The sequence below is a fragment of the Natrix helvetica genome (assembly GCF_964273705.1).
Source record: "Natrix helvetica genome assembly, chromosome: 2".
Classification (NCBI taxonomy): Eukaryota; Metazoa; Chordata; class Lepidosauria; order Squamata; family Natricidae; genus Natrix; species Natrix helvetica.
In genome coordinates, this window is record NC_138552.1 from 75,397,385 (window position 1) to 75,419,339 (window position 21,955).

At 39.2% G+C, this 21,955-nt stretch overlaps 1 protein-coding gene across 2 annotated transcripts in view; it reads left to right on the plus strand.

Annotated features, from left to right (window-relative positions):
* The window catches only part of VLDLR (very low density lipoprotein receptor), a 31,973-nt gene extending 15,622 nt beyond the window's left edge, over positions 1-16,351 (plus strand). The window contains exons 4-19 of one of the 2 annotated variants that reach the window (XM_081942070.1): positions 950-1,072; positions 1,958-2,338; positions 4,560-4,682; positions 6,096-6,218; positions 6,456-6,575; positions 6,661-6,786; positions 7,154-7,325; positions 8,691-8,915; positions 9,552-9,670; positions 10,081-10,220; positions 10,727-10,868; positions 11,743-11,892; positions 12,696-12,773; positions 13,878-13,958; positions 14,721-14,890; positions 15,751-16,351. In XM_081942070.1, the coding sequence (XP_081798196.1) occupies positions 950-1,072; positions 1,958-2,338; positions 4,560-4,682; positions 6,096-6,218; positions 6,456-6,575; positions 6,661-6,786; positions 7,154-7,325; positions 8,691-8,915; positions 9,552-9,670; positions 10,081-10,220; positions 10,727-10,868; positions 11,743-11,892; positions 12,696-12,773; positions 13,878-13,958; positions 14,721-14,890; positions 15,751-15,786 (2,309 nt within the window). In that variant the 3' untranslated portion in view covers positions 15,787-16,351. The remainder of the gene's footprint in view (positions 1-949; positions 1,073-1,957; positions 2,339-4,559; positions 4,683-6,095; positions 6,219-6,455; positions 6,576-6,660; positions 6,787-7,153; positions 7,326-8,690; positions 8,916-9,551; positions 9,671-10,080; positions 10,221-10,726; positions 10,869-11,742; positions 11,893-12,695; positions 12,774-13,877; positions 13,959-14,720; positions 14,891-15,750) is intronic. The other variant, XM_081942071.1, reaches the window with a different exon arrangement.
* Positions 16,352-21,955: the final 5,604 nt, after the last annotated feature.

Genomic DNA, 21,955 nt, shown 5'->3' on the forward strand with positions numbered 1-21,955 from the left:
TATTCATTCAAAATACTTTCTTTCAATTGAAAGTACAGCTTCACCATTCTAATGTTCTTCAGATTACTTGGTTATGCAAATTTTGTTTGTTTATTTCACTATCAAACTTCGAGACTGCCCATCTCATTCACAGAATTGGAAGGGACCAGGCTGAAAATAGTATTTGAGAACTTTGAACTTAATGGGAGAGGCCATAGTAATATGATATTTTGTTTTATGATAGAGATAAAAACAACCACTAAATATATATTATATATAAACTTTAATAACCTAACAAACTGACGGGCCTGAAGAGAATCTTAGTATAATTAGTTTTGATAGCTTATTATTTTAAATGTCTATAGAGCACCACACATTTCAAATAGATCCATACAATACTGTATTAAATGAAGATATGTTCTCACCATAGAGATTATCCCAAGGTATCCTGAAATAGTTAGTGTAATGCTACATGGCTTATTTGCCTCTGGGTGGGCAATACCTGCACTTCTGTAGCAGATAATACGCATGTCATTGTGTAGCTTTGCTTTCATGCTTAAAACTGTAAAGAAGACGCAAACATCGCCATCTAAATGAAGGAGGGGAAACCTTTTGGGGATTGAAGGTAACATTTAATACTTTGGAGGTAGACTAGTAGGACAAAATGTCTGGGGATGGAATATACAAAGGTTGAGGTAAATTTGGGGACTCTACGAAACATTTTAGGCATATTTTACAGATATGTTTGGCCCCAGAATTCTGGGGCCAAACATACCTGTAGAACATATCTAAAATGTGAGAAGCTGCTGCAACTTCCAAACAGTTGTGGCAGATGGGGCTCTAGGGAGTTTGAGAAAAGGGTTTTTGGCTCTGCATATAGGTCACCCTTGATTTGAAGAAATGTCCTGACTCTTCAGACTGAACTGTCTTCAAAAAGCACCTAAGCAAACTCTTAATCACTTTTCAATAGATAGAAGAAAATGTACGATAGGTGAAATCAGCTGTGGTCCTCTATCAACTCAATGCATTCCTGTATCCTGGAAATGTGATGGGGAAAATGACTGTGCTGATGGTACCGATGAAGAAGGCTGTGGTAAGCCATAGTTATTGGGCATGAAAGTTTTTTTTTTTTTTGCTAATTAGGCTGTGCCATAATTTCCCCATAAAAATTAGTAAGTGTTTAGTCATACTAATAGATTCTGAACAGAGATATCATTCCCCCTTCTCTAGTTCCTGTATCTCCTAAAAGTAAACGTTGCTTTGGTTCCCTTGAGTCAATGTTAACTCTCGAACTAGGCCCTGCAGTTTACTCGGCAATATTTCAGAAGTGGTTTGTCACTGCCTCCTTCCTAGAGCTGAAAGAGAATGACTGGCTCATAGTCAGCCAGCTGGTTCTGTGCTTAAGGCAGTGGGACTAGAACTCAGTCTCTTCAGTTTTTACCCTCCTGCCATAACCACTACATTAAACTAGCTAAGAGTGTAATTATTGTTTTGCCAAAGTCCCATTATTGTTTTGAGAAACTGTGACATCTTAAGGCATTAGTGCCTAATATAGCAAGGACGTTAGCTTAAATATTATGTAAAAATTGGGCCTTCTGTAACGAGGCCTAAATCACTTGAAAGAAAACTAAAACACAATACTATTTCCATTAGAAATAGTTCTTTCAAAATGCTATTTTATGGTAGGTTAAGCTGTCATAAAAACGGACATTTTCACTGTATAGGACAGACAGAACATAAATTAGGTAGTTTCATCGGTCATGCAGTTTCTGTGTTGCATACAGTTCTCCCAGTCTAGCAGCTTTACCCTTGCTAAGCCCTGATTGCTAAAATGTTGGAATGCTAGATTAAATGGCAGTTTGGGCACAGACCTAGAAATTAATCTCACCAGGATAGCAATATTCTGTTTACATTTCTTACTGGCTTCCCAAGAAGCAGCACTGTTTGCTAAATCAAATTATTTCAACTATTCCTTTAGCCAACATAACATGTAACCCTGAAGAATTCACATGTGCTAATGGGCAGTGCATCTCAAAATACTTTGCCTGTAATGGGCAGGAGGACTGCAGTGATGGGACCGATGAGGAGGGCTGCGCCACTTCTACCTGTGGATCAGGGGACTTCCAGTGCACAAGCGAAAGCGACATCTGCATCCCAATTAACTGGGTGTGCGATGGGGAAGCCGACTGCACCGACAGGTCAGATGAATCTCCGGAACAGTGTGGCCATCAGCCTATCCAAACGGCGAAGTGTGGGGACAGTGAAATGCTTTGCGATTCGGGGGATGAGTGTTTTCACAAGAAATGGCGCTGCGATGGCGATACGGACTGTAAGGATGGAAGCGATGAAATCAATTGCCGTAAGTAAGAAGCTGTCCCTTGGCAGCAGAGGTTTTATTGGAAACCAAAATGATTTTTTAAAATTTATTAAACTTGTTTCCTACTTTTCCTTCAGAAGCTTAAGGCAAAGTACATAGCATCTTTTTTGACCTGCAACAACCTTATTAGATCATCTGGGTAGGGATAGTAATTTGTTTAAGAGTTCCTTATAAACTTTCATGGAGACAGAACTATGATTAAGGACTTACCAGCCAGATCCACACCTTAGACAGTGCTCACTATTTTCACCCTAAAACAGAGTTTAAACAAAAAAGTAAATAGTGACAGAATCATAAGGCTCTGAATAAAAATGTTATTGCTTCTATGCATTGATCTTGAGAAGTACAAACATTTAAAACATCTCTCTTCAATATTTTGGTACAGAATGGATTTCTACAGAAAAACCAAATAACCTATTGGGGCAAAAAATTCAATGGATCCACAAAGAGTTATACTTTGAATGCATTTATTTATTGTAGTTTTCAGAAGTCTTTGTAAATATCACTGACTTGTATTTTGATTTTCCAGAGTTTTGTGATAATAAACCTAGTAGCTAATACCAGGAATTGAGTAAGTTTGTATGTAAAATCAATTTATATAATTGAAGGACAGTTTATAAGCAGCATGAATCATTATTGGTGGTTGGTTTTTCCAGTTAAACAAATAAAAAGGCTTGACTAATTTGGTTTTATCATTAAAGATGGCAAAGTATAACAATTTGCTTGTCTTTTGGTTAATACTATCTGGAATAGTACAATTTATGTTGGGTAATTATAGAACTGGTGTTACCTATCAAAAATCTCCATAATCAGTTCTGATTATCATAAAACATTTAAAATGAATTCTGGGATGAGATTCATCGCATTCAAATCAAAATAATCTTCCAAGAATGTTTTAACATTCAAATATTGTATAAAAGTGTTACATCATTTTGAAAAGTTTCCTTTGTTTTTATGTGTGTGTGTGTGTATGTATGTATGTATGTATGTATGTATATTTGAAAACCTTAACTTTAAAGATGTTTTGTGATATTTATCAGTCCAACAATTATGGTTATATCTGTGTTCGTGGGGTATAGCTAAAAGTATGTATTTTCCGATATTTTGTAGTTATCTAAGAAAAAAAGATTAATTTTAAGAAAGGTTCCTTTCTTAGTAAAAATTAAGTAGAGATATACTATTCATATTTTCTTAATGGTTTGAATTGAAGAGACATAGTTATTTTATGAAGGAATGATCAAACCTGGCCTATTTGGAACTCAGTTGGTATTGATAATCATTCTTTTTGAAAAAAATATATTTAGTAGGTTTTCACTTATTGTTCAATCTTTTAATTCCACAAAATTAATAATAATAATAATATTTAATGCTTCTAGACCGCCCCCTCTCCCGAAAGGGACTCGGGGCGGTGTACAGTTCATACAAAATATAACAAGATACAATAAAATTAAATATGTACAGTTGACAATTGACATGGAGGAGGTTAAAATGTAGTTAAAAGAACTGTACAAAGCAGATATAAAATAAATTCAAACCCCTAAAAACAAATACAGTAAATTAAAAAACCCCTAAAATAACCAGATATAATACATTTGCCAGGAGGGACAGTTGAATTATGCCAGGCCTGCTAATCGGAACAGGTGGGTCTTCAGTTTTTGCCGGAAGGAGCGGAGGTCAGAAGTGGTTCTAATGTCGGGGGGGAGGTCATTCCAGAGGGTTGGGCCCATCACAGAGAAGGCCCTACTCCTCGGTGTCGCCCGCTGGCATTGCCTAGTGGACGGCACCAGGAGAAGTCCCTCCCTGTGTGAGCGTATTGGCCGCAGGGATGTATGTGGGAGGATGCGATCCCGCAAGTAACTAGGCAATTAATTTTCTTCCCATTGTGTGTAGTCAATATCCTTGTCCTTAAAATTCAAGTCCTTGGAAAAGGAGATAAAAAACCAGGCACTGGTGTTTATACCATTTCCAAGGTTCTGCAGAATGATGGAACGCTTTTAAATGTGTACTTGAGATAATAGATATTAATTTCTTGTCAGATATAAATGTCACTTCACTGAGCCTAAGGAATTTCACATTAGCACATAGAAGACATTTAATTTTCTAATGAAAGAATTGTTTCAGTTAAAACTATTGGCATGAATAGCTGATCATCAATACTTATTTGATAGAAGCATTGTCCTTAAATGGTATGTCCTCTATTCAGCTTCTCGGACCTGCAGACCTGACCAATTCAGATGTGAGGATGGCAACTGTATTCATGGAACTAGACAGTGTAATGGTGTACGAGATTGCATAGATGGGACTGATGAAGTGAACTGTCATGCTGGTAAGCAACAAGAACTTTAAGAGTTTGCACATTTCAGTATGTAACCTGAATATGTAGGAGCCATATTTCTTATGCCATGTAGGAGCCATATTTCTTACGCCATTGGAGTCCTAGTGGACAACCATTTAAATATGAGCCAGCAGTGTGCAGCAGCTGCCAAAAAAGCCAACACAGTTCTAGGCTGCATTAACAGAGGGATAGAATCAAGATCACATGAAGTGTTAATACCACTTTATAATGCTTTGGTAAGGCCACACTTGGAATACTGCATTCAGTTCTGGTCCCCACGATGTAAAAAAGATGTGGAGACTCTCGAAAGAGTGCAGAGAAGAGCAACAAAGATGATTAGGGGACTGGAGACTAAAACATATGAAGAAGGGTTGCAGGAACTGGGTATGTTTAGCTTAAGAGAAAGAAGGACTAGGGGAGACATGATAGCATTGTTCCAATATCTCAGAGGTTGCCACAAAGAAGAGGGAGGCAAACTATTCTCCAAAGCACCTGAGGGTAGAACAAGAAGCAATGGGTGGAAACTAATCAAGGAGAGAAGCAACTTAGAACTGAGGAGAAATTTCCTGACAGTAAGAACAATTAATCAGTGGAACAGCTTGCCTCCAGAAGTTGTGAATTCCCCAACACTGGAAGTCTTTAAGAAGATGTTGGATAGCTATTTGTCTGAAACGATATAGGGTTTCCTGCCTAGGCAGGGGGTTGGACTAGAAGACCTCCAAGGTCCCTTCCAACTCTACTATTGTATTGTATTGTATTGTATTGTATGTTCTAGAGAATCTTGTGGTAATTTCCACGAGAGATTTCTTCAGTTGGTTATATTTGCTTCTTGGATCATACCCTTTGAGACTTTTATATTACTGCAGCTCAGTGTTACTTTCCTGATTTATCATAAAATACCATATTTTTCGGAGTATAAAAAAGAGGGTGAAAATCTGGGTGTGTCTTATATACTGAATACATCATTTTTGGCCTCCCGAAACCCCACCCCTTCATCAAAATGGCCATGCATAGCCTTTAGGAGGCTTCCAGAGTGCTCCTGGGGGCTAGGGAGGGCAAAAATGAGCAAAAAACAGACCATTTTTTGCTTGTTTCCCCCCACCCCCCACCAGCCCTTAGGAGCACTCTACAAGCCTCCTAAAGGCTATGCATGGTCTTTTTTTTTTTGACAAAAAATGGGCCCGTTTTCACAAAAAACTGGCCATTTTTGTGAGGTCTGCAGAGTGCAAAAACTTTTTTTTTAAAATTTGCCTCTTCAAAATCTTGGTGCATCTTATCCTCCAGTGCGTCTTATATCCCGAAAAATATGATTCCCTGAAATGGATAATTGTGTTATGCTGCAGGAGGCATTAAATTGAGCATGGAGCTATTTATTTAATTGTGGCTTTTCTTTCCATCCTCCAGTTAATCAGTGCACTGGACCTGGAAAATTCTTGTGTAGTAGTGGTGAGTGCATAGATTTCAACAAAGTGTGCAACCAGAAACAGGACTGCAGGGACTGGAGTGATGAGCCTCTCACCGAATGCAGTAAGTTGTAGTTAAGAAAGCCAACTATAAGTAAAAATGTTTTCATCTGGTTCTAATGAAACAATTTCTCATCTCAAGGAATAATGCAGCACCTATTGTCATAGGCCCCAATTCCAATCCGGAAGCTCTATAGTTGCACAGAGTTTTACAGTTTTCCCTCTTTTGAAATATTTGCATCGCTGATTCATCCAAATAAATAACAACTTGAATGGCATTACTAATTCTTCTCCTTTTCAGATGTAAATGAATGTTTGTTGAACAATGGAGGCTGCTCTCACATCTGCAGAGATCTGGTTTTACGTTACGAATGTGATTGTCCAGCTGGCTTTGAGTTGATAGACAGAAAAACATGTGGAGGTAAAGATACTGAAAAAGAAAACATTTCTGAAGTTACCCTTTGTTTATGGTATGTTGCAGCCATGAGTATCTTTTTCCCTCCTAGACATTGATGAATGCCAGAATCCAGGTATCTGCAGTCAGATTTGCGTCAATACCAAACTGGGCTATAAATGTGAATGTAGTCGGGGCTACCGAATGGATCCACAAACAGGAGTATGCAAAGCAATTGGTAAGTAATTGGAAACAAATACCCAACTCAAATTCTGTCACAGGGTCTTAGAAAGGCATGACTAACACTTCTTATACTGATAACTGTTGATCAAATAGGTCTGTTTGCCCAGTCTAGATCTATTGAAATGTGAGAGTCCCATCCAGGCTAACATGTTAAATTTGCATTGCTGACTCCCTCTGGAGCTTTATCAGCATTTGGACTCTTGAATACGCAGTTCCAGTTAAGGTGGCTGAATACATGGATGGTTAAGCCCACGCCTGTATGAGGCTTGCAACTTTATTTCAAGAGCTTTTGGGAAGAGCTGTTTCTTCAGCAACTGACTGTAGGTTTTTATGCCTAGCTTTACATGAATTTACTCTTGCAGGAGGAGAACCAAGTCTGCTTTTTACAAATCGTTGGAACATCAGGCAGTTTGCTCTTGAAAGGCAGGACTACACCCAGCTCATAGGAGACCTAAGAAATGTGGTTGCTCTGGATGCCGACATGGCTGACCACAAAATCTTTTGGGCTGACGTTGGACCAAATGCAATCCTCAGGTAAACTAACTGTAATCTCTTTCTGTGTGATGGTAAAAACGTAACATATCTGCTGTATCTTACAAACCAATCTAATCTGTGGGTGTCAGTTCTTTATGATAAAATGCTTCTGATTCATGCTTAACATACAACCTTCTTGCTTCCCTTGGGCTAACCCTTGGACTTCCCCAAGCTCTTCCTACTGAAATTTAGTAACACGTTTTCAATCTTTACAACACAATTTTTCTTTTCTTTTTAAAGGGGAATAATGTTCATAAAAGTAAGCACATCAAACTTCCAATAGCTTAAAGCACCTATTTTGAGTAGAGGGAGTAAGTCAAAGTTCCTCTCCCAATTTAAAAAGGACTAAAGAAATTGATCCTTCCACCTTCACTGCTTTGCCTTGGAATATATTTCTTAATTCAATCTCTAAACAGGAACGAATTCCTGCCAGTCTTTAAAGGTTTATGGACACTGTACAACATCTGATCTGTACCTAGGTCTGGTCAGTAGTCTGAAGTGGCCTATGTAATTCATTTATAGCTCTAGTTTTTATAGGTCCAAGCAGAGAGGGTAACGTTTTGGTTTCTTCTTGGCAGTGGAGTGAAGGCAGCTGCTACTGGTGGGACAGGATCTAAATAGTTCTGTGGAAAATGACATGCTTGGCTCTTATCTGCTAGCAGTTGGGTTAATCTAAATCAGGCATGTTCAGCCTTTTGGCTTGCCTGGGCTGCATTGAGTGAAGACGAATTGTCTTGGGCTGCATATAAAACATGTAATATAGTTAACGGATATAAACGCACAAAATAATGTTAAAGGTTTATGATCTTGTGGGGCCATATTACTAACTGTCTAGGGCCACATACCTCCCAAGGTTTGGAGGTTGGACACACCTGATCTAAATAGAAACATCTGCAATGTTCTCCTTGCTTTCTCCTAAAATCTTGCTTTCTACCCTGCCAAATGTCTTTTGCATTAACCAGCCATCACTAAAATAAAAAATTAACAATATGCCTTATTTCAATTGCTGTTATGATAGATAAGCTCTTTACGCTGATCTAGGAGAACTCTAGCTGTAATAATTGTCCAGGCAAACTTTGAAAGCACCATAGAAGCACTTGGCCAACCATATTCCTGACAGATTTTATCCCAAAAAGCCTTGTTTGAACACAACTATCTGAATGTTGTAGGAAGCAGTTTTGGTGGAAAAACATTTTAAAAGGTAGATAAAAATAGAACAGTAGCTGAAGCTAAACTTCCAGGCAAGATCTAGGATTAACTTAGAACCAGACATGACCTGTTCTTTGTGCCTTTGCCATATGCTTACATATGCTTAAATATAGGATGTTCCCTGGTGACTGCATTTAATGAAATGTTTCTCCCTAGTGCCTCAATTACTTCTAGTAACAAACCAGTGCGACATCGCCGGATTGTAGACAATGTACTAAGTCCTGGAGGAATCGCTGTTGATTGGATTTATAAGAACATCTATTGGACCGATTCCTCCCTAAAGTCCGTTTTGGTGGCCAGCTTTGATGGCATTAAAAGGAAAGTCTTATTTAACACTGACTTAAGGGAGCCAGCGTGTGTGGCTGTGGATCCACTTTCTGGGTAAGCCCATATTTACATACTTAATATGGAAGTATCTGAGCATTAATTCTGAGAATCTTTAAGCCTCTTTAGTAGAATTGTCCTTCACTAATAGGCAGCCTCCTGAAATTAAACACTCCTGGATTCCTGTGAGTCCCGAATCACATAATTTGAGGAGTGATATTGGAGGGCCTTCTGGGGGAGGACCCATGCAGCTCAGAAGAAATCCTAAAGTGATTGTAATTTCACTTCAGAATCTCTTTCACAGCTGTGCTAACACCAGAAGCAATGTTGACAAAGATATAGCAGGAGGTGGCATAGCAAGAATTGCTAGTTTGTAATATTAGATACTTGCCAGTGATGCTTACACATCTTACTTGAGTGTCTCTATTAATAGCTGCTGAGAAAGCACTGTGTTTCTTCAGAACATAGAACAATGCACCCACACAATAGAAAGCCTTAAGAGAAATGAACTTTGTCATTCAGTTTCTATAAGTGATATTTGAGCCCTAAGGATAAATAATGTATTGGAGGGGGAGGTGGCCCAAATTTAAGATTCAGTTGAAGAAGAAACATGTTTGGAAGGAGACGGTAGAAATAAAATAACTGTCTCACAAGAGTAGACTGATGACAGCTCTTACCTGGTTTCTCTTACAGCTTCATGTATTGGTCTGATTGGGGTGAACCAGCCAAAATTGAGAAAGCAGGGATGAATGGACTTGACAGGCAGCAACTTGTGACAACAGATATTGAAAGGCCCAATGGGATTGCACTAGGTATATTAATGTTATTCATACCTCGTTGGAGTTCCTTTCTTAAGGAATTCTTGGAGTTATTGGTTAAACTAGACTAGTATATTAAGGGTTGAAGGCAAGTGACCTTCTGTAATGAAATTCCATGTTAAAATGTTCTCTTTCCTTCCCACCCAAAATATCACTAATGCCTAGCTAGGTGGCATTGACCTACCTGTATCTTGGCTTCTGAATGGCCGCGGCCATCTTCTTCTGGCTGTGATAAGAATTCTTTCAATCACTGTTTGTCATGGCTTTTATTTACCCATTGTGTAGTCAGGAATGCTACTTCATAACTTCCCCAGACCTCCAGGTTTAAAGAGAGTTGAAGCAAGTGAGGAAGTTGCTAAATCATGGTTCTTCTGCCCTAATTACTGACATGTGTTTTTGTTTAGATCGTGTAAAAAACCGTGTTTACTGGGTTGACTCCAAACTGCATAAGCTTTCCAGTGTGGATATGAATGGGCAAGACCGCAGGATTATATTTGCATCCCACGAATTTCTTGCTCATCCTCTTAGTTTGACAATATTTGAGGTAAGAATCAAAAGTTTGCAGATATGTATTTTGAGAGGTTGCAAGATCATATGGAAGGGGTAATTCTACTAGTCAGCTGCCTCTAGTTCTTTTGAGGGGTGGGGAAATTGCATTGCTAAAATTTAATAGACATATGTGAAATCCTGGCATCATAATCTTACTTTTTTTTCACATAAGAATTTCAAGGAAAAGAAGTTGGAGAAGCTAGACTTAGTGTAGGTATTTTTCTTTTTAAAAAAAAACACGCATCCAAAAATATAGCCTTCTGTCCTGTCTCTTTTTATGATATTGTTGCTGTATTTCCTGCAACCTTTAGGGTTGGTCTGGGTGGGGCAGGAAACAAAGTATGGGAGACAAAGAATGATCCTGGTCACAAAAAGGTAGCTAATGTATAAGAAAGATGAGTTCATTTGGAAGAGGTTTCTTTAGTGTACATTCCACTACTAAAATATGAGGAAGTTAAAAAATAATCCTTCAGTTTGGAATAATCACTCTTTTCTTCCTAGGACACGGTTTACTGGACAGACTGGGAAAACGAAGCCGTCTACAGCGCCAACAAATTTACAGGATCCGAGCTGCAAACAGTAGTAAACAATCTCTATGATGCTCGAGACATCATTGTGTATCATGAACTTGTTCAGCAGTCAGGTAATAGCAGGGGCACAGGTGTAAAATTCCAAGCAAAAACTCTTTGAGTTCTCAAGTACAGGTGGGATAAAAACACAGTACAGGTAGTCCCTCCACTTACAACCATAGCTGAGCCTGGAATTATGGTTGTAAATCATGTTTGTCTTAGGTGGATCACCAGTGAGTGCTTCTGATTTTCTGACTTTTTTTATGGTGATCATAAAATGCCACAGTTTTTAAGTGAATCCATTGTCTTCAATGGATGTTTTTTGCTAGTAATTGGAAGGAAACACTGGTTTCCAACAAAAATGCATATATAAATCATAGTCACGTGACTGCAGGATGCTGCAAACAGCCATACATGTGATCACATGACTGAGGGCGGCCATTAGAAGTTCACATCCAGATCATAAATGGGATGTCCGTTGTAACTTTGGTTGTTAAGCAACCAATCGTAAGCCAAGGACTGCCTATATTGTTTACTCCCTGAGGAGTAAAGCTTTTGGATGATTTCAATCTGTCCACTCCTTTTGCCCTTTTGGTATCATCATTTCAAAGTGCCTTGCAAATGCCATCTAGTATTGAAAATAGAAATAGTGCCTTTAGGTGGGCAGCTATGGCAACTTGAAGTCCATAGGTCACAAATTTGCCATAGTTTCCCCCGCCTGCTTTGTAACATAAAAGATTGGGTAACTCATCTTGTGCACTGGATATCCTGGAAGGGGTAGTGGGTACAGCACTCCTGTAGAGCCTTCTCAACCTGATTTGAAGTGGAAAGCCAAGTATGACATCGCAATTGTTTCAAATATTAAGTAGGCCGCAACCTTTGCTGCTTCGTTAGAAATCGTGGTCTTCCATCCTAGGAGACCTATGTTAAAAACTTTTCCACCCACAGGGAAAAACTGGTGCGAAGACGAGAACATGACAAACGGAGGCTGTGAATACCTTTGCCTGCCTGCACCCCAGATAAACAGTCGTTCCCCAAAGTATACTTGCATGTGTCCCGATGGAGATGCCCTGCAAGACAATGGCTTGAAATGCAAAGGTATATTCTGTGACTCATTGGGGTTGTGTAGGAAGCGCTTCCGTTTTGCCATCTCATGCATACAACTCCTGCTAAAGTATTAAAGTTTGGCCATTAAACAGCATCCCGACTGCCTAGCTCCTGCATTTCATGGATACTGCATGCTGTGTAGAACATTAAATCTGAACATCAGCCTGATTTAATTATCAGCCGTGATGTACCTGGATACAAGCCATAAAAAGCTGCTTCTCTGCCAGGGGTTCATAAGCTCCTTGCCTCAAACCTCCAATTGGCAATATATAATTGTAATCCATAAAGAGGCAAGATGTTTTGAATAATTCAAATTCTATGTAAATACTAATCCAGGGTCTTGGATTGCATAATTGCAGAGGGCATTCTGATTTGAATATAAAAGCACAATAATATGCAAGTCAGCTAAGGTACGCTAAAGGACACTTGTGTGCTGGTGGTGATAGATTTGCAGCTTGATTCAAACAAACTTATGGTAACCCTTGATTGAGTAGATCTTTCCATTCTGTTGAATTGAAACTGCAATCCTTGCTTTGTTTTCCGCGATGATTCTGCTTACCCGAACTGGCTAAGAAGTGATTCCTAGCATTATGATACCTGACCATAATGATATCCTTGCCTGTTGGCTGCATCTTCATAGCACAATCAATCTAACACCTTTCAGGGCCAGATTAACTAAGCCTGCATGACCATACTCATCTGCTGTGGGTATTCCACATCCACCCCAAAAATGGGGAGAAAAATGAAAAAAAGAGCCAATGCAGAGCTTCAAAGTTACCGATCTGTAATTTCAGGTACAGGAACTGCTGTGGCTTTCACTGAGACAAAAGAGAGCAGCAGAACAGACAAACCACCTGGACCACTTTCTGGAGGTATTGGTCCTGATCCAAGGCAGCTCAAAAGAGTTGGTGGTAAAACAGGATAAATTAAGCCAAAGCTTTGACCGTGGAAGCAGGAATGAGCAGCTGTTAGTCTTGCTGGGATTATTTCGAGGAATGTGGAGTTAGAGTGACTTGATTTTGCAAACCATTTAAGTTCTTAAAGAATACCTAGTGAAACCTCTGGTAAAGTTGTACCTGAAGCCTTGTTTGCAGTGTTCTTCACTGCCTAGATAAAACATTCAAAGCAGCTAGTTAAAAGAAACCATTTTAGCAATCCAAAAGGAACAAAAAGCAGGAGGGAAAAAAATACGTTCCTGCAGAAAAAGGCCCCAAGTTAGAATCAACAGTTTTTTTAACTTAAAGCAGACCAATTTCAGTAGGAAGTTTTAATACCTTGGAAGCAAAGTCACATCTAGTTAGGCTTCCTTCAGCCATGGGATGTGGAGCAATGCTTGGCTAGATCTTTGCAAGAGGTTGAGCAGCTTTATGGTCCTAAGTATTTCGTCCTTCAGATTTAAAAGCAAAACCCAACTTAAACTCTGAAACAAATGAGCAATGCAGCTGCTGAATTACCTGTACGCAGTTCAGGTAGAGCTGCTAGGATTCTGTGAGTCATATAATAGCTATGTGGGCACTCCAAGTTCTGATAATCCCAAAACAAGGCTGGGTCTAAAAATAATCTCAGGGTGCAAACCTAAGATGATTCTTCAGTCACATCAAAGGCTCATTACTTACTGCTGAGACTAGAACATCCAATTTCATATTGTCTGGGATTTCAGTTCTTTTTAACAGTATTTGTGGATGCTCATTGGGTGGAGCTCAGCTGTCCTGCAATGTCCGTCTATCCCTGTTGGTCCAATCTGTTGTTGTCATAGCAAGGAAGATGGTCATGTCAGAAGAGTGATGAAATATTTTTGAACAGAGAATGAAGTGATTCTCTGAGTTGATATAAATCAAGGCCATTTCCTGATATATGTAGTTTCTTTACTGGGCAATGTTTTAGATAGCAAACTTGATCAGACTATCCTTAATGATAAATGTATTGTACAGTAAGTCGTACATTGCAAACCTATTATAATTGTTTTCTTTCCTTAGGTCAAAATCAGAGCAGTCCAGTATCAGAAGAACTGGCTTCCTCCAGAAGTACGTCAGCAGCATGGGCTATTCTTCCTATCTGTAAGTATGAGGCAGTGCCCTGAAATCAGGAGAAAACAACATTTTCAGCATGGGGTTTTTTTCACCTCCACCATATTTTCCTTTGGGATATAAAATTATTTTTGAAAAAAGCAATATATAGAGGTAACAGGAAGGACATAGTGGTCAGAGGGCCGAAAAATAGGGGTGGGTTGCTGGGGGTTTGCAGGGGTTCGGGAGAACCTTTAGCTGAGATTCTGTGCAATTTGAAGAACCCCCAAATCCCACTCCTGGCTGGCCCCACCCACCCCTTCCAGGAGTCCCCATGTGGCCTGTTCTGGATGCAGGTAAGTGCTGGGCTCGTGCAGAGGCTCGGGGAGGGAGAAAAATGGGCCTACCGGAAGTTCAGAGCGCCTCCGGAGCCTGGGAAGGGCAAAAACTCCCCCGCCATGGTGCAGGAGGCTGACTAGGCCACACCCACCATGGCCACACCCAATCAGCAACTGGGCAGAGAACCCTTGCTAAAAATTTTGAAGCCCATCCCTGCCCAAATAATGTTGGAAGAAACCACATCTAGATCCTGACTTGGTAGTAATGCCCAATGGGTAGTCTTCCCCTCATCTCCCTTTCTCAGCCTAACTTGCCTCACATGATTATTCTGAAGAAACAAAATAGAAGGAGAGACCATCATGAGATTCTTGAGGAAAAGGCATAATACAAGCAATGAAATCTTAGTCTTTAAGTCCTACTTAAAACCGAATAGGCACTCCAGCTGAATTTTTAAAATCTCACAATTTCTCATAGTACTGTTAGTAACAGCAGCAGCAGGAGGCTACTTCATGTGGCGCAACTGGCAACAGAAGAATATGAAAAGCATGAACTTTGACAACCCGGTATATCTGAAAACCACAGAGGAAGATCTCTCTATAGATATTGGAAGACACAGCAGCACAGTTGGGCATACGTATCCAGCAGTAAGTGAACTCCTACTATTTTCTATCAAGTCACTGATAGAGTTAAAGCAGGCGATTCTACTTGGTACCCAAAATATAAAGAGTGATTTTTGGAAAATCATGAAAAGCTTTTCACAGCATTTGATTAGGGATTCCCAACAACCGTTGTAGTCTGTATTTATTCCAGGATATGGATTTTTAAAGATTAATCCAAATCTCAAATAGGTCCTGACACTTGGGATAGATTGTCATGGAGAAGATCTATCTATACGGTCACTAAGAATCAACAATGAGCCTATAATCAGTCAATAAGTTTCAAAATCCCAACCTGTTTCTGCCAAGAACTGCTTTTCAATTGAAGGCTTTAGGACACTTAATCAACATATTAGAATTTACATGTTTAAAGCTTAACAATGGCAGTTGGTGTAAAACAATCAGAGCTTCAGCAGTTATTTCGTCAGCTCCACTCCTTGGTTAAAAGGATACATGGGGGTGTGTCAATGAGAACTGATGTCACAGACAAGCTTATGTTCATATAGTCTGCAGGTGTGGGGTGGAGGAGAGATTCCCAGTGGCATGGGCCACATTTCACATTTGGAAGAAAGTGAGCAGACCGTGCAGTTCTGGATAGGGAATGTTTTTTTTTCCCTGTGAATATGTTGCAGCACTGGGTGGACTGGTCAGTTTGTTAAGCCACAGTTGCATTTAGAACGCAGTTTTTAGGTGCTTTTGTCTTCAAATGAAGGGATGCACATTACTGAAATGTAATGGAAACTTGGAGGTTTCAGTTTACCCTCAGCAATAAACAGCTGATCCCTAAACCTTACCTGCCTGAAACACAGGTGCATTCATTTTGGATATAACTTTTCTTTTCTCCACAGATATCAGTTGTAAGCACAGAGGATGATTTATCATGAATCTAGTCTACACTTGCATTCTACACTTTTGCATGGTAGCCAGAGAGTGGCTGAAGAGATCCTTGATGAATGAAGGCACAGGTGGAACAAGTTCACAAAAAATAAACAAACACCACTTTCATACAAAGTTATAAAGATCTGTGTTCACTATCAACTTTCAATGGTTCTTACTTACCTGTAACCCTTGAATAAACTAAGTATTCCCACCACTGGCTATGTATAAAGCACCTTCCGAGAAGCCATATTATAGTAAGTGCTTCAGAAGTACTAGCTGTAAATAATTGTACAGGCCCAATTGTAAATCATCCGGGGAGGAGATAGTTTATTAAGCACCTTGGAATAACATTTCAATGTAAATTATTGTATAATTTTTTCAATGTTCGGAAAATGGCAATAGGATAAAACGGGTTACTCAAGTTTAATTGCCAAAAATTTGTAAACTAACTTTTGTATGAATTGTGAATTTGTCCTCCCTGAACCACCTACAGGGGTGTGCAGAGGACAACTGCTCTGTATCAGAAATCACTGTAAATTTCAACACTGAAATGAAAGAGGCAAAACTCTGTATTATGACTTGACTCATTCTTCTTAAGATCGCTTGGTACATGGGTGGAACTTCAATTGAGCTGATCTTAGCAACAAGGCAAAATTAAACTCCATTCCCATAACGGACTCTGATATATCTATACCCGACTTTTAAGTATCATATCTAACTTCTTAAAGAAATGGCCTCCATATCACTAATCAGTCACCAAACCTTATATACAGTGGTACCCTGTAGGATGGTACTCAGTTGGTTTGAAACATCCAAATTGGTATTCAATACATTTTGACACAAAAATTATGTCCCGGTACTCATCATTTGTTTGGTGTTCAATGCACAAGTTAGAACTTGTCATTTTGTCTACTGCCTTATGACTCATTACATTATTCCATATGGAAATAATTTGGTACTCGTTTTTGCATCTACCAGAACCAATTAATAATGGATAGTAAGGTACCATGGTAATGAGAAAAGGTGCTTGAAATCTTAACTTCCGTAATCTCATTATTATTAAGGGATTGCCCACTGTTGCATTTGACTTCAAATATAAAGATGTTCTGCTATTTGGAGGATGCAGAGATTTTTAGTATACATGTGATCTGCCTGCTAACCTTTTTGACAGGTTAACACAAAAAAATCGCTCACAGCATTTTGTCTTGTGAAAAACCTCAACAGGAAACTTACAATGCTTCCAGAAGGCAGGCAAACAAACAAACAAACTGAACACTGAGTGCTTGAACTCAGTTAATATTTTTACACAAAGTTACAAAGAGCATAACTGAGCAAACAACTCCTGCAATAAAACACTGCAGTGTAAACACATTTATCTTGCTCCAAACGGGTGAAAAGATAAGGTACTTGATAGTAGAAAAGAGATAGAAATCTCGTTATTGTTCCCTGGTGTTGTGTAAATATTCTTTAGGCAAATTAATATGGGGTTAATCCTGGGACATTGTGCATGCATATAAGCAGATGCTTATATAAATTGGTTTAAGTGTGAGTGAGGAGAGAAAAGGCGTTGACAAAGCAATAATTTTTTCAGACTTGATGCCTTCTAGATCTTCAGCCATTCTGACTAACAGTTCCCTAGCACTGATGTTACCTAATCGTGTAATGAAATGTCTGAAAGAATACAACCAGGTTCAGAGAGCACTAAGGATCCTAACAGTTTCATGCTGACCATTGATGGAAACTGCATCTGATGGACATCAGAATGGAGGAATTGCTCAAGGGGTGCTGCAGAAAAATATTTAGCAACAGGCTCACCCAAGTAGCCAATAGGGAGATAATTGAAAAGTTTGCTTTGCTTTTCTGGATTCAGATTAACAGAGTTGGAAGGGACTTTGTAGGTCATCTAGTCCAACGCCCCGCCCAGGCAGGAGACCCTACACCATTTCTGATTCAATTGCTGGTACCCACATAATCTAAACCAGGCCTCCCATGTCCTTTTTCCCATGGCTTTTTTCTTCATCTTTGATGGTATGCTGTAGAGCAGCAATCTCAAATCTAAGCCTAACCCAGGAGAAAAACATTGATTTCCTTTCACATTTAATTAAAATTTAAAATGGGCAATCTCATTGTTCTCCAGTCATTTAATGTTTTCAGCTACATTAAAATTTATAATTTGGCAAACATTATAAAGGATTTCTACCTTTAATCAGGCTATACTTCCCCGGCATGTAACCCAGGAGTGTCTAACCTTGGCAACTTTCAAGATTTGGGGACTTCAACTCCAAAAATGTTTTGGCTTGGAATTCAGATTGGAAGCCTCTGCCCTGGGCTCCCAGTTTCTTACCAACTTTTGGTTTAATTGAGCATTTTTCTTTTATAAAACTGATACTGGAAAATATAATACCTGTGGAATTCTTTGATTATATTGAAATCTTTTTCAAATAAATTGTATCTTTCATTTACATTGAATATTTTCCTTAATTGGTTGAATTTCGAGCCAAATAATAGATAATTAACCTTCCATTAATTGTTACTTAGGTAACATGCATCCCTTGTTCACAAAAGTATTGAGTAGTTATTCTCAAAATAATATGCATAAATAGAAAATGCCATTCTATTGTGAAATCTGCCTTGGTGAATTGCAGTGTTTCAATTCCAATGAAAAGTGATACAGTATTTGTTTTAGGTCTGTAATTGAAAGGAGAGTCAGTCAATTCAGGATTTACTCTACAAAATACCAGAAAAGTGTTTAGAGAGAACAAGACATTCCAGGATTGCAAATCTAGCTTGAATTATCTTCCTCAATGTGGTGTGCCATTAACACAAGTACATGTGGCATGTCAGGCCATGCTCCCCAGCATGTAATCCAGGGGTGTCCTACCTTGGCAACTTTAAGACTTGTGGACTTTAAGACTTGAGGACTTGTGGAGCAAAGCTGGCTGGGGAATTCTGGAACTTGAAGTCCACAAGTCATAAAGTTGCCGAGGTTGGATACCCCTCATGTAACCTCAAAAACAGCCAGCTTGGAGATATATTTATGACTCAGAAGCTAATTCTAAGAACACAAGACAGGTGAATGACTGCAGATGAATCGTCCCTGTTTTTTTTTCCACTTGTGTTTTTCTTCCTTGGCTGAGTTCAGATATTAAGTGGCTACAGCTGAATGAAAAAAAGGAGCATCGAGAACAGGATTCTTTGATGCCATGCATCGATTTCCTTTTGGCTTTTAAAAACCAGGCGCCCCTGCTAATTCCTTTGTGAATGAAGCATTCATTCAGCTACAGAAAAGTTATTGTCATATTTGCCTAAGTATAAGAAATATATTTTGAGTCAACAAAACCTCACGTTATTAAGGGTTTATAAAACTTGCTGTTTAGACACAAAAAAAGGAATAATCTGTTACATGTGTATATTTTCATGATGGTTGGCAAACACAAAGGCTCTTAACCTTCAAAACTCTCCCTTGCCATGTATTCATAGCCTGGCATTAGGGGACAATTTCTTAGTCTGTCAGGAAATAAGAATACCGTGGTGTTAGCTTTCAATGACTTCATACTGGTGTTTGACCTGTTGAAAGCATAAGCTGTAATGGCAAGATATATAAAAGCAAAGACGCCTTCAAATCCCATTTAACTCCTTTGATTACCCAGACTTTGGCAATCATAGTAGTATTTTGCTTCTTTCCCAATTTCATTTCAACTCCCAATCTAGCCTACATCCAAGTATTCACCAAGTCTAACTCTGCATCAGTTGGCCCAAGTAAAAAAAAAAAAAAGTGGAAGTATTCTAAATTCAAGCATTAGACGGAAATTCTTGGCCTTACGAGATCGTATTATTTACCTTAAACAGGATTGTAGTCTTTTTATCAATAAATTCCATCTAATTTATATTCTTAGAAACAAGTGTACAAAAGTTCTACCAGATTTAGAAAACATACACCTTTGAGCCAACCCAAAAAGCTGCAGGATGAAACATGTCTCCAAAGTATGAGAAGTGACTAATACGTACTTTGTGCCTTCAAATGCAATAATAAGCAAGGATACAAGACCTTTTTGGACAGAAAACTGCATCAGACTTTTAAGCAACATGATGGGCTTTTTGCTATATAAAGCTTTTAATCCAGCATTTACTTTTTTTATAAGTAACTCGAGGTGGTGACCAAACCTAATGCTCCTTCCTCCTCCTAGTTTCTCCAGAACAACAACCCTGTGAGGTGGGTTGGGCTGATAGGGATGACTGGCTGTCTTTCATACTTAAGGCAGGACTAGAACTCTCCATCTCCTGTTGATTGGCCCAAAGTCACTCAGCTGTCTTTCATGCACAAAGTGGGACTAAAACTCACAATCCCCTGTTTCTGAGAACAGTGCAGACGCAACTCCCTGCAATCAGATGGGACCCCCGTAAACAGATGAGGCACCCCTGAAAAGCAGTCAACAACTGTGATAGGGTGTGTGTGTTGGGAGATGGGGGATATATTTGCTAGCCTTACAAATAAGAGTTATGGAATGTGCTCCCTCTGGGGTTGTGCTCAAGTCTCATTCTCTCCTTTTCATGAACAAAGAGCCCAGACAGGGCTGGATTTTCCTATAGGCTAACTAGGCTTCAGCCTAAGGCCTCAAGATCAAGAGGGGGCTTTATTTTTATTTATTATCCGTGCCATATTTTTTATAAAGGTTAGTACCAATTACAACATGTTTCATTTAATATATTGATATATATCACAGTAATGATGTATTTTATTATCTCTCATGTAATTTACAAACTTAAAAATGGGAGGTGAAAGGGCCCCATAAGTGGAATAGCCTAGGGCCTCTTTTCATCTAAATCCGGCCCTGAGCCCAGACCTTCCTCTTTAAGTGGGTTTTTAGTTTGAATTGAATTGAATTTATTGAATTTGTAGACTGCCCCCTCTCCCCGAAGGGACTCGGGGCGGTGTACAGACAACAAGATAAAAACCATATACAAAGTAAATAATCTTAAATACCCCTAAAATCAGATTAAATGTTAGGCTGTACAGTAATAAAAATTAAAAAAACAACCTAAAAAGCCTACCCCTAAAAATTTAAAATACAGGCTAGAAAGATTAAAACTATGGTTAGGCCAGGCCAGCTAAGTTGAACAGGTGGGTCTTAAGTTTCTTGCGGAAGGAGCGGAGATCGGTGGTTATTCTGATGTCGGGGGGGAGGTCATTCCAGAGGGTCGGGCGCATCACAGAGAAGGCCCTACTCCTGGGCGTCGCCCGCTGGCACTACCTAGTGGACGGCACCCGGAGGAGTCCCTCTCTGTGAGAGCGAATCGGCCGCAGGGATGTATGGGGTAGGATGCGATCCCACAGATACCTAGGTCCTGTGCCATGGAGCGCTTTAAAGATGATAGTCAACACCTTGAAACGTTTAAAGCAACGATTGCTTGGACTGGGTTTAATCAGATCTTAACTGTCTAAGCTTTATTGCTTGCTATTAGCTGCGTCAAGTCTAAGTTGAATAAACAGGAACAGTGGGCAAGATACCTAGTAGAGGGTAGCATTCATCTCCTTCTCCCTGGGTGAACAGATGCTTGCAGCAAATTCATTTCTCATCACAAAATGATCCAGATGGCGTGTTCTAGGTGGATAGTTTCATTGGTCGTTCCAAAGGAAAATGAGCTTGAAGGGTACAGAACCAACACTGGAGATTCGACAGATGTTTGTTCAGCTCTGTAACCTCCTAAGTTTCACACCCTCCAGCCACAGGCAGGGGTACCTAGAATAAAGCAAAGGCCACCAGAGAGAGTAAAACACACCCGCCTGAATTTAAGATTATTTTGGATTTAGCATGAGATTAAAAAGCTGGGAGCCAGATCATTGATTTAACATTAATGTAAAGCCACAATGTTTCTGCGTGATGCAGCAGGATAAATGGATTTTCATCTTTCTCACCATCTGTTTATTATTGTCACTAGTACTATCAGTCAGCAGTATGTCCCGAAATATCTAAAGTACCTCATTTGTTAGTTTGTGGCTAAGAACATTTTGGCAAAGTAGTGATGCAAAGGAAGGTCAGGAAGAGACTATTATATCAATGCATTTTTTATTGAGAATTCCAATGAAATGATTATTGGGGTTAAAAACCATGCATTCTTTTCACATTGATTTTACAACTCCATTGTTGAGAATTCTACTTTGTACCTTTATGC